Source organism: Lactuca sativa, chromosome 6, assembly GCF_002870075.4.
Source record: "Lactuca sativa cultivar Salinas chromosome 6, Lsat_Salinas_v11, whole genome shotgun sequence".
In the NCBI taxonomy this organism is placed as follows: Eukaryota; Viridiplantae; Streptophyta; class Magnoliopsida; order Asterales; family Asteraceae; genus Lactuca; species Lactuca sativa.
This window is the reverse complement of record NC_056628.2, coordinates 13,420,396-13,433,403: the sequence shown is the minus strand read 5'-3', so window position 1 is coordinate 13,433,403 and position 13,008 is coordinate 13,420,396. Positions and strand designations below refer to the sequence as shown.

Here is a 13,008-nt window from a genome sequence, read left to right as displayed (position 1 = left end):
TTACCAGAAATAAAATACAATAATTCAAACGCCCACCATTTATTGATCGAATAATATTGCATTTATAACTGGTCTTGTTTTAACTTTTATAAAATTCATTATAACCGTTCAAATTCAATTATTAAATAGTGTAAAAAGATAAATTATACGTATGTTCATACTCAAGCTTCCATAGTCCATATATACTACCCCTTTTGCTCATCTTTCTTCACCAACGCCTTCTTCTCAGTTTCTCTCTCTCTCTTTCTGAATCGGTCTTTCCATTTTTGGAAGCGGTTTATCGGATCAAACTGATAAACCAAACCAACATTGTCAATTGAACAGATCACATTTGTGGTTTTTTTTTTGTTTTTGATGGAGAAATTTATGAAGATGGGAGGTCTACTGTTTCTGCTATTGGGGGTTGTACCTTTGGCTTTGGGAGGTGGACATGACTATGGCCAGGCACTCACTAAGAGCATTTTGTTCTTTGAAGCTCAGAGATCTGGTTATCTTCCTGGTAATCAAAGAGTTAAATGGAGAGGAAACTCTGGTCTTCTCGATGGCAAAGCCAGTGGGGTAACTCATCTTCCTCTCTTCTTATTTCTTCAATAGAATTCTGTACAGAGTAGGGTTTTTTGAATCATATTTGGGAGTAATTCGATGGGTTTTGTTGTGTAGGTGGATCTGGTTGGAGGATACTATGATGCTGGGGATAATGTGAAGTTTGGGCTTCCAATGGCGTTCACTGTTACCATGATGTCGTGGAGCATTTTGGAGTACGGTTCACAAATGTCTTCGAGTGGTGAGCTCGGTCATGCCATGGATGCTGTGAAGTGGGGGACTGATTACCTCATTAAAGCTCATCCACAACCTCATGTTCTATATGGAGAAGTAATTATTGTCTCCCTAATTTGATTAAATTATAATTGTCGCTCTAATATGTCTAAATCATTTTTTGATTGCGACGTTTAGGATTAACTTTTTAGGGTTTTGTTTTAACGAAATTGATGGTGATTGATTTAGGTAGGAGATGGTAACACAGATCATTACTGTTGGCAAAGACCGGAGGATATGACGACTTCACGAAGTGCTTACAGAATTGACCAAAACAACCCCGGATCCGACCTCGCCGGTGAAACTGCCGCCGCTATGGCCGCCGCTTCTATCGTGTTCCGCCGCGCCAACCCGGCCTATTCGAGAGAACTTCTCACTCACGCTCACCAGGTCCGTTGGTTCCTATTCTCTGATTCTTTATCTTGTAGTTGAAATCGTACAAGTTATTAATGCATAATGTACAAGTTGCTGGATTTGTCTTCATTGATTAAAAAAACTAAATTCAATCTACAAAATTATATTAATCATAGAACTTTACTTTTAATAAAAATCAACTTTTAACAAATAAAACCACAATGTTAGTTTCAAGTTTCAATTTTCCCAAATATGGTGCATATCTCTCGAGTCACCTATTGCATCTGTTTTTTTCTAAAATTATATAAATTGGAAACTTTATTTGAAAAAAAACAATGTGGCGTATGTTAGCAAAGAAGCCAGGCGTAAGTTAGTGAGTCGGTTGAAAATAATAAAGACGGTTAGTATAGTGTCAGGTTGGTTGTTGACGGTGGAGCTTAGCAGAAAGCTTCCTGCATGTTTCGTTTTTATTAAAGGAATTGTTGCTTTCATACTCCATGTGCAAGTATTATTGCGCAAGGTACAAGGATTGACATTACAAATTTCACATGGGAAGTCTCCATTTCTGTGCTAACTTACAACTATCTAATGCATGGGTTTCTGCTACTTTGTACTTTTCTAGCATATGCTAAACTACTCCAAATACCTTTTTCTTTTTTGATACATAGTGACAAAAAGGTCTAATTTTTTGTACTAATTTATGTAACTCATGGATGGCTGCATCATTTTATAATTACTATTTATGCATTAACTATATTTTCCATTTTGCTCAAATTAATAAACAAAAAAACATCCCTTGTTGTGTGAGCTACATAATATTATTCAGTTTAATGCATCATTGGCCATTATTTGTAATTTTTGAAAGAGAGATTTTTAACACTTGCATAAGTATTAAAATATTATACCTTATATCGATTATAAATTTAAAGGTATTGAACCCGAAAATGACACAGACAAAACATAGAATACCATGATAATTATGGAATCTGATAGTGACAAATTTAAAGTTATGTAAAGCTAAATGCTTATATTAAACTTATATATTATATTAAATATTAAATTTATTGTATATTCCAAAATTTATAATCTTAGTTTTTTAGTGTGTTACAATTTACCCGTCTATCACGGGAAATAAACAAGATACCACTTGAGTGTTGTCACCGCTTGCCACGTGACACCATTGACTGTCGGTGTGTTGTACTGTACAAACTGCTAAAGCACATTCTATAGTTACTATTTAAACTTTTTGTTTCTTTCCTATCTTGCCCCTGGACGTGTCACTAATTTTCTTATTTCATCTTTTCAGCTGTTTGATTTTGCCGACAAATACAGGGGTAAATACGACAGTAGCATCTCCGTGGCCCAGAAGTACTACAGATCTGTCAGTGGATACGCCGTACGTCACCACCAAACATTTCTTAATTTACATATTTGCCCTTTTCCATTTTCTTTAATTTTAATTTTATTTATTATGAAAAAAACAGGATGAATTACTTTGGGCAGCTGCTTGGTTGTACAAGGCAACAAACCAAGAGTACTACTTGAATTACTTGGGGGAAAACGGTGACGCCCTCGGCGGCACCGGGTGGGCGATGACGGAGTTCGGTTGGGATGTCAAGTACGCCGGCGTTCAGACCCTTGTCGCCAAGCTTTTGATGGGTGGGAAAGCCGGTGAACACTCGTCGGTGTTCGGGAAATACCAAGAGAAGGCGGAGATGTTTATGTGTTCGTGTATGGGTAAAGGTTACCACAATGTTCAAAGGACTCCCGGAGGTTTGATTTACCAGCAACGATGGAATAACTTGCAGTTCGTCACCAGCGCCTCTTTCCTCCTCACTGTTTACTCCGACTACTTAACTTCCGCCAGGAAAGATCTTCGTTGTTCTACCGGCAGTGTCGCTCCGTCAGAGCTTCTCGCATTTGCAAAATCTCAGGTCGATTACGTTCTCGGAGATAACCCTAGGGCGACAAGCTACATGGTCGGATACGGAAACAACTACCCGCAACAAGTCCACCACCGTGGTTCCTCGATCGTCTCCGTTAAGGTTAACCCGTCGTTCGTGAGTTGCAGAGGCGGATATGCGACGTGGTTCAGCCGGAAAGCAAGCGACCCGAATCTGTTAACCGGCGCCATTGTCGGTGGTCCTGATGCTTATGACAACTTCGCCGACCACCGTGACAATTACGAGCAGACTGAACCCGCTACTTATAACAACGCTCCTCTTCTCGGAGTTTTAGCCAGGTTACACGGTGGCCACTCCGGCTCCAACCAGCTACTTCCGGTTGAAATCCCTCACGTCGCTAAACCCATCGCTGTTCAACCAAAACCTAAAGCGTCTCCGACCGCCTCCGCCGCTCCAATTGCGATCGATCAAAAGGCTACCGCTTCATGGGTGGCCAACGGAAAAACATATTACAGATACTCCGCCGTGGTGACTAACAAATCCGGGAAGACGATGAAGAATTTGAACCTTTGGGTATCGAAGCTGTATGGTCCACTCTGGGGTTTGACCAAGAACGTAAACGGGGGATCTTATGGATTTCCGACGTGGGTCAGCTCGTTGCCAGCTGGCAAAAGCATAGAGTTTGTGTACATCCATAGTGCTCCAATCGCCGACGTGTCAGTTTCAAGCTACACATTGGCCTAAAATCAAGATTCTTAACAAGCTACGATTTTATGGGGTTTGTGAGAAATTAAATGTGAAGGTATAGAAAAAGGAAAAAGGAGAAAGGAAATTGAATTTAAGTTACGAGTGTTTGGTGAATAAGGTCTGAAGCATAGAGGAAGAAAGGAGTGAAGAGAGTTTATTTATTATAAAAAGTGCTCATCCTCTTTCACCTCCTCCTTCATTTAGGTCTTATGAAGTTGGGTGAGTATACAAGATAATTATACCTCTCAACAAGGTAAAAAGTGAGAGATCATGGTTATTTTCTGTTTTTGTTTTTTTGTCTTCTGTTTTGTTTTGTTTTGTGTTGTTTTTTTACACTTCAAAACAGCTTTGGAGTAGCGAGTGTCTGTTTCTTTTTGTTTCTGCTGTTGTAAATTTGGCAACATCTCCTTCCTTAATTTGCAGTATGAATATAGAATGTGCAACATATTTGTTTTCATGTTTTTGTTTTCTTCTTTCAACACTTTCACTCAATTATTTTCTATACAAACCATAACCTATATATATATATATATATATATATATATATATATATATATATATATATATATATATATATATATATATATATATATATATATATATAGGTTCAAATGTTTTTGACAACTATTGTGTGTCTGTATGTTCCAATGAGAATTCAAGAAATAATAAATTATTAAATAAGACATTTAAAGGTATTATAGTAATCTTGGCATCTTTAATTATGGTAGATAATTAATATGTTCTTTATTATTCCTTTAAATATGGGATATCAACAAAATCTGTTGAAAAAAACCCTAGCCGTTTTTTTCTTTCTCTGGAAATCATATTCATGCTTCAAAAATCACCATCGACGTTCTCAAAAACCATATTCTGCCTAATCACGTCTACAACGATTTATCTTCCCTCTCGTTTTCCAAGCATTGGTCCTGCGATTCAGAGTACAACGTCTTCCTCAAATCATCGATACTCGTGTTCCTCTTTTCCACCACTAATCGATCCCAGGCATTTGAGCACCATCGTCGCATCTCCATGAAACACCAACACATACTCCATTGACGCCATCAACGAGCGTGATTGGTATGACGAAGGGAGTAGTAATTCTGTTTGGTATGAACCAGGTAATTTTTTTTTTTTTTTTTCAATTGGCTTTGATTTCTGATTCACTTTTATCTTTAATGGTTACAATTTCATCTTTCACCTGTTTTTGGAATTCAATTTTGGTGTGTTGTGAAGATTTATGATTATATAGGTTTTGTTCAATTTCAATTTTTTTTGTTAAATTTATAAATTGTCGGCGTTTTTATGAAGGTTAGTTAGGTTTATTTAATTTAGTTTGTAATTCTAAATTATATCAGAGTATTTGATCGATTATTTTATATGAATATTGATTGTTGGATTTTGAAAAATTCAACCACGCTGGGGATTCAAGATTTTCAAGTCAATGGAAAAATGCTACTACGATTCGCACAATATCATTTAAGTTATTATATATTAGCAACTTTTGATAAATATTAGATTCAAGTTTGCAAGTTAGTGGAAGAATTCTTTAATACTCCATTTTACATTTTCATGAGAACTCCACATACTGAACTCCATATTGAATATTTGCACTGTTTTATGAAATTGAATATGAACTCTTGCAAAGTGTATTAAAAAGCCAATTGGTGTTTTTTTTAGAAGAAATTAGTCTATTATGATGTGAAAGTTGAGCATGAGGTGTGAATGAAATTGTGTGTATTTTGTCAGAATTTATTTATGTAAATCCATTCTTTTAGAATTTTTGTATTCTAGCAGAATGTAGTTTATTTATTCTGCAAAAATTTATAATACAAATCTTATCAATAATATTATTTTAGAATAGATTAGTGTCTTTGTTAGATTTTAATGAGTTTTTTTTTTCTTTTTAGGTTTTGAAGAGTTTGTCATTCAAGTGGAAAAGAAAGAAAATATAGAGAACAAATGTGTCTTATAGTAGAATATATTTCGCCAGAATATATAAAATGAATCTTAGCAACATTATTCTTTCAGAATGAATTAGTGTTTTTTGTTGGATTTTGATGTTTTTGTTGTATTCTAATAGAATTTGTGATAGAAATGGCTTGAAGAACTGATGGAAAAGGTTTGAAGAATGAATTAAAGAATGATCACAATCAATGTTTAAAAATGTTGTTATTTTTTAAGAATTACACTTGTTATTCTTTCAGAATATTGTTATTATTCAAAGAATCACAATTAATTGTTTGGTATATTATTAGTTCAAGAATCTATTTTGTGTATTCTTTTCAAAATGTATTTAGTAGTTTATGATTGACATTATGTTATTCTTACAGAATATGTTAGAATGTAGTTATTTTTTAACCTCGGATTCCAGAACTTTGTTATTATTAAATAATATTCTAATAGAATAAAATTCTGAAAGAGCGTCATTCTAACTAAAAAAATATTTTGACAAAATAAATCGGTTATTTTTACAAATTATGTTAGAATTAAAATTGGATTAATTAAAAAAAATCATATTTTTAAAATTAAGAGAATTAATTATCCTTAAATATCTGAAAATTTCCTTTTATAATTATAGTTAATTGTCCAAAATACCCTTTTGCTAAAATTTGTGTGATTATATGGTACATGTTATCCCTTTGTAATATCATACACTCTCAAATCAATGTCCATTGATGAATTTCATCCGTTGGTCCAGATTTGTGCATTCTGGCACACAATAGTTAGTAAAAACAAAATAAGCTAAGCCTATATATATATATATATATATATATATATATATATATATATATATATATATATATATATATATATTACCAATTGCTTAAAGTCAAACAATACAACTTTTCTAAACTAGAATTTTATATCCCGTTATTCTTATCCGTACATACCGATCGGTTTACTTTTTAAATTGTTGTAAGGTTGCAAAATCTACATATGTTTTCAAAAAATGATAATAAGTTGGTTTGTGCTTGAAAATGTTTCAAATGAAATGGATTTTTAACCATTTACATTATCCTTTGGCACCATGATCAAACAACCTACTAGGTATCTTCGGTCAAAGTCCATGATGCGACATGATCAAACAACCTACTAGTGTTCTCTTTGAGTGTGGGAGCCTTTATTGACGGATTTAGAGTGTTTTTGAAGTCTAGAAGAAGAAGAAGGAGGTTGGGGGCCCAAGGAGAAGATTGTAGATACAGGAAGTTTGCTTCATCTTCTTCAATTTCTGGTATTCAAGTTCTCACCTTGACTTCTAGTTTGATAGATCTCTTTTCCCTTTTTATGGAGTTTATGGTCCAACAAGGACGTCTTGTGGGATTTGGATGTCCCCAAGCTAGATCCTTCCAGATTTAGAGGTGTTCAGAGTAGTAGAGGCAGAAAGGTGGAAGCTTTATGCCATTGTACCTCTCCATGCAAAGTTTAAGGAGTTGTTTTGGCCTTTTGAGCAAAAAGGGTCGTGCATGGGTGCAAAGGTAGTGACTTTGTGTGATATCTAGACCCTAGGAGGCCAAATCTGGGTCTTGGATGCCTTGAGTTTGTCTGAAATCGTCTGAATAGAGTTGGACATAAAGGGACTCGACGAGTCACTTGTGGGACTCGGCGAGTCAGGACGGTTCTTGCCCCAAAAACCCTTCTGTTAAGGGTATAAGTTGAGATTGGAACGGGACTCAGCCAATTTGAGTCCATAATGGTCATGAAGTTCATCGTATTCGACGAGTTCAAGGAAGAACTTGGCGAGTCTAAGGAAATCTCCTTAGTTATGAAGATGGACTCGACGAGTTGTTCATACTACTCGGCGAGTCACAGACTAGACACATTAATATGTGGATGATGAACTCAACGAGTTTGAGGATGAACTCGGCAAGTCGGTTGAAGATGGTCCTGATAGTATGGTTGAAGGAGAACCCGTCGAGTTCTTGCTAGACTCGACGAGTTGAGTCGAGGATTGTTATGGGTTATAGGGGTATGGACTCGACGAGTTGGTAGAACAACTCGGCGATTCAAGTCAACTGGAGGTTGACTTTGACCGTTGACTTTGAGTAAGTCGTACTAGGGTTGACTTTTGGATTATTATGGTCTAAATGTTGTTTTGGGTATTGATAGTTCGGGAAGCCGAAGGGTCAACAGTTCAAAAGTGTCGGTTAGCTGTCAGAAGTGTTCAGCGAATCTTCAGCAGTGTGAGGTGAGTCTCCTCACTGTTTGTATGGGTCTACGGCCACAATGCTGGCCCATTTAGACTATGTATGGTAGGAAGACCCGGGGGTTAGCCCTAGACAATATGCATGAAAGACTAGGAGGAGGCTTCTCGCACACAGTATGCTAATATGAATGGTAGGAAGACATGGGGGTTAGCCCTAGGCAATATGTATGAAAGACCAGGAGATGGCTCCTGGCACACTGTTTGTTGTTATGTATGAAAGACCAGGAGGTGGCTCCTGGCACACCGTATGGCTCAATGCACGAATGCTACTTGCTTTGTGCTATAGGGGTCCTGGCTAACTTTAACTAACTAGTGAGTGGATATGTAACAGTATTCACAAGCTAGTTAGGGAAAGGAAGTAAGGACTCCTAGTTTAGTTGATGGCGGAGAGTTGGTCGAAGGGTGCCCTAGGAAAGACTATGACGAGATTAGTTGAAAAGGGTATCGGCAAAGGGGCTTGGTGAAGTTGAAGCAATCCTTGAGGAAAGTACGGATAGATGTGGAAGGTAGTATGGGCCCATACTACTGGAAGCAAAGGATCCGTACTCAAGTCAAGGAGGGCCGAGATGGAACTAGGAAACTTGGATGGTGTGTGAGACCTCCCGAGAGTATGTATGATCCTGACGTTTATGTGTTTATTCTTAGTATGGTGACCACACGAAATGGAGCAGGAGGATCAGGGGCTGGGTCAGGATCAAAATCAAGCTCGAGGGCAGGATCCGAGCAGGTTGATGATAGGATACGCGAGTTCATCGCGTCTGAGATCATGAAAGGTATCCTTGAGTCGACCCCGTTCATTTTTGGGTCGATCAAGCAAGGGATTGTTGAGCTGATGGAGGATCGCCTCATAGCGTTCTGAAGTGATATGGCATCTAGCCAGTTAGAATCGCGTACATTGCCCTTCAAGGACTTCAGGGGGAGTGACGCGCCAGACTTCCACGGGGTGGACCCCATTGTTTCCAGGAGATGGATTACAAAAATTGAGTCTGCACATTTGATGAGCTTCTGTCTCGAGGGGTCGAAGGTTCGATTTGCTGCTGGATGCTTGAGGGACAGAGCTAGAGACTGGTGGGAGTTAGTTAGTGATTCCTTGGGAGCCTCAACCATTGAGGCTATGGCCTGGTCCGACTTTGTGACCAGGTTTAGGGTGGAGTTTGCGTTGACTATGGAGCTTCAGCAGCTGGCCAGGGAGTTCCTAGACATGAGACAGGCGACAGAGTCGGTGACGGAGATTACTGCCAGGTTCCGGGTGCAGGGGATGAGGAGATGCAGAGGACCCGCTATCATGACATGTTGAGAGCTGATATTCAGGAGCATGTCAACTTCTTGGCATGCCCGACCCTGGACTCTATGATTGCCAGGACGCGAGAAAGTGATATTGATTTGGAGCACATTGCGAAGAGGAGGTCGGATCCGATGTATACTTTGGAGGGTCCCGGGAAGAGACCCAAGACTTCAGATCAGCGATTAGTAGGTCGGCAGGGCCGAAGTCAGTGCAGCACATGCGGGAAATTGCACGAGGGAGTTTGTCGTTCCAGGGGTTCAGGCTGCTACAAGTGTGGCAGTGATGGTCACGTCAGCAGGGACTGCCCACAGGGGGCAAGCCCATTATGTTTTCACTACAATCAGGTGGGCCACAAGAAGGTCGACTGCCCGACAATGAGGGGAGTAGCAGGGAGTGTGTCTGCCCCGACAACTTTGAGGATTATGGATGAATGAGAGGGTAGGGCTTTGCAGTGGCAGACAGGGGAGATCTGGATTACAGCAGGGAATGTTGCAGGTATGTATCAATGACTATTTTCGATTCTATATGTATTAGGATTGTTCTTACCTCGGTCTTAGGTGATAGTATGTATGAGTTGTCTCTCTTCTTGTATTCGGATTGTATTTTCAGAATTTTCATATGCCAATTGCATACCAGGAACTATTAGTAGCTAGTGTAAGGTCATCTCTCACTTCAGGTTCGAAGTGTCCAGTAATATCTCGGTTACGGCCGAAAACGGTTCAGGAGCGTTACGTGGAGGTCGGTCGGTAGGGTCCATGGAGTAGTCATCCACCATCATCAGGGTTCGGTGGTTCTAGTATTGATGTTTGGAATAGCTTTTGGAAGCATCAAGGGAAGTGGTCTATCACTGAAGAGGTTGCTCTGAGCATTAGTTATTCGGACTTTAAGGACGTCAGTTTGAGCTCAAGGGATTATCAGTATCGGGGATGCAGGAAGTGTTCATCTAGTATTCGGTAATCGTACGGTATTTGGAGTGGACTAGTGACGGATCGCTAGCTAAATGGGGGATGCAGGAAGTGTTCATCTAGTATTCGGTTATCATGTCTATTGTGTAAGGGAGGAAGTAATGGAAATCCTCGGACTTTCGTGTGCCATAAAGACTTAGTCGAAGCTAAATGGGGGAGAAACAATCATGTTACGGGAGTAGAAGCGGTTTTGAAACTGGGGCAAGTTTCGCTCTCCTGACAGGGAGAAAGACGGCTCAGGCGGCTGTATGAATTGAGGATAGTGTGAATTGGAAGTTTGGAAAACTTGCCAATTGTGAGATCACATTCTCGGGATGCCCAATAGCAGGTTTCAGAAGAATCAGTTGGGAGTTTCAGTTAGGACATGAGTACAGCTTGGGGTACTAGATTGTGCTTGTATGCTCGATTATGGGTATGAAAGAATTAGTAGTGGGCGAAAGACCATGGTCAGCAGCCAGACGGTGTGGAAGGTGTTTTCAGACTACCAGATGGTCGTAGCATTCACCAGTGGTTAGATAGTATGAGGAGTGCGGTAAGACTGCGGGGTGGTCCGTAGCAATGGTTAGCAGATAGTGTACGAGTGTTGTAAGACTGTGGGGTGGCCCGTAGCGTTCACTAGTTAGCAGATAGAGTAAAGGAGTTGTAAGACTGTGGTGTGGCCCGTAGCAAGCGTATATAAGTATAGTTAGACTGCAGTGTGGTCCGTAACATTAGTATAGTAAGATTACGGGGTGGCCGTAGCATTAGTCGGCAGATAGTGTAGAAGTGTGGTGAGACTGCGGGGTGGCCCGTATCATTAGTTGGCTGGTATGGTAGAAGTGTTGTAAGACTATGGGGGTGGCCCATAGCATTCACTAGTTGGCAGAACGAGTATAATAAGACTACCGGGTGGCCCGTAGCATTCGTCGGTCCTTATTCGACAGTATAAATGTATAAGATGCGTGATTCGCTGGCAGGGTTTTTCAGATAGTTTAAGATAGGGCGGGCCAGCCGCTCGGATGTGAGTGGGCCACTTTATGATTGGATTCGGAAGGCGGTAGGTCATTGGAGACCAGGAGTGATGTAAGACTGCGAGTAAGCCGTAGCATTCATTAGCAGCTTAGTTAGCGGAGTGTGGGCGGGGGCCCGTATCTTTGAGTTAACATGATAAGAACCAGGAAAGTTTAGATAGTTGAGATTAGAGGAGGAGTGGGTCTACATAGCCATGGATAAGTGAGACCTATGGGAGAGGCCGCTCCGAAGTATAGATGGGTGAGACCCGTAGGCGAGGCCTGTGTTCCTTTAGCAACATGTGGGACCTGGTAGAGACCGTAGGGTAAGGTAGGGGTAGGGGATCCTATATCTTCTAGAGTCAGAGTGGTTGGTTTGTAGAGCAATTCAGGTAGTCACTGTATCTTCTGAAGTCGCTGAGAGCGACTTAGGGAATGTTCTCGCATTCTGTAACCGGTGGGGGACCGGTATTTCGGGAATGGTAGATCAGTTGGGACCAGGGCGGTCTCGGTTCATCTGGTAGGCGGATGGGACTCAGCAGGACTTCAGGCAGGAATGATGGTAAGGGATTTGGTGTAAGAAGTCGTGAGCTGAGCGGGTGGTGCTGAGTTGCTCACCGCGGAATCAAATGATCTCAGAGTAAATGAATTGGCTCGATGATGTTGTTCTCGTATGAGCCTTAAACGTAGCAGAGAGGTATCTGCTACTCAAAGGATTGTCTGAATTCTCACGTTGAGTGGAGTTTTCAGTATTGGAGCATCGTTGTGTGATGGTTCCGGCACTGGTAGTGGCCGGGATTGCGGTTTCAACAGAGGATTGGTCCTTGAAGGAGATTGGTAGGTTTGTTGTTAGGAAGATGCCTTGGAAGGGCCGATGACAGTATAAGGAAAAGGGGTGGACGCCTTGTGTCTCAGTGTAAGTGCACCGGGAGTACCGGTAGGGCTACCGGTTGGGTAAAAGTGTTGTACTCGAAGGTAGTAGAGATCGGATTATTCGGAAGATGACATTTCCAAGGATTGGATCAGTTGGACGAAGAGTGTAACTAGTGGTAAGTGGTAAGTGGATTGTAAGGTAGTGAACCGTGGCGGACTTTGAGGACGAAGTCTAGTTTAAGTGGAGGAGAGTTGTAACACCCTAAATTTAAGAGGTCTAGAAAGGAAAGGAAACCTCAAATAAGGGAGTGACTCATCGAGTAGATGGGTGACTCGACGAGTAGGAGAGCGATTTTGGTCGCGGGTTAAGTGACCTACTCGACGAGTTGGCCAGGTTTTGGGAAAACCCTAAATCGGGAGTTGATGCCCTATTTAAGCATCTTATTCTCATTATATCAGCCTCATTTGTAGCCTCCATTGTCCATAACATGTCCCATGAAACCCTTGTGTCCTCTTTGAGTGTGGGAGCCTTTATTGACGGATTTAGAATGTTTTTGAAGTCTAAAAGAAGAAGGAGGAGGTTGGAGCCCCAAGGAGAAGATTGTAGATCCAGGAAGTTTGCTTCATCTTCTTCATTTTCTGGTAATCAAGTTGTCACCTTGACTTCTAGTTTGATAGATCTATTTATGTCCCTTTTTATGGAGTTTATGATCCAAGAAGGACGTCTTCTGGGATTTGGATGTCCCCAAGCTAGATCCTTCCAAATTTAGAGGTGTTCAGAGTAGTAGAGGCAGAAAGGTGGAAGCTTTATGCCATTGTACCTCTCCATGCAAAGTCTAAGGAGTTGTTTTGGCCTTTTGAGCAAAAAGGT

The 13,008-nt window shown here is 40.4% G+C and overlaps 1 protein-coding gene and 1 long non-coding RNA gene across 2 annotated transcripts; both read left to right on the top strand.

Annotated features, from left to right (window-relative positions):
• Positions 1-202: 202 nt before the first annotated feature.
• On the top strand, positions 203-4,278 carry LOC111918791 (endoglucanase 6). The gene is made up of 5 exons (XM_023914416.2): positions 203-558; positions 661-873; positions 1,006-1,206; positions 2,477-2,566; positions 2,655-4,278. Exons 1-5 carry the CDS (start codon positions 355-357, stop codon positions 3,816-3,818), a joined length of 1,872 nt encoding a protein of 623 aa, XP_023770184.1. The 5' UTR covers positions 203-354; the 3' UTR covers positions 3,819-4,278.
• Positions 4,279-4,428: 150 nt separating this feature from the next.
• On the top strand, positions 4,429-5,851 carry LOC122194786 (uncharacterized). The gene is made up of 2 exons (XR_006184623.2): positions 4,429-4,939; positions 5,729-5,851. It is a non-coding gene; the product is annotated as an uncharacterized LOC122194786 (long non-coding RNA).
• The last annotated feature ends 7,157 nt before the right edge of the window (positions 5,852-13,008 follow it).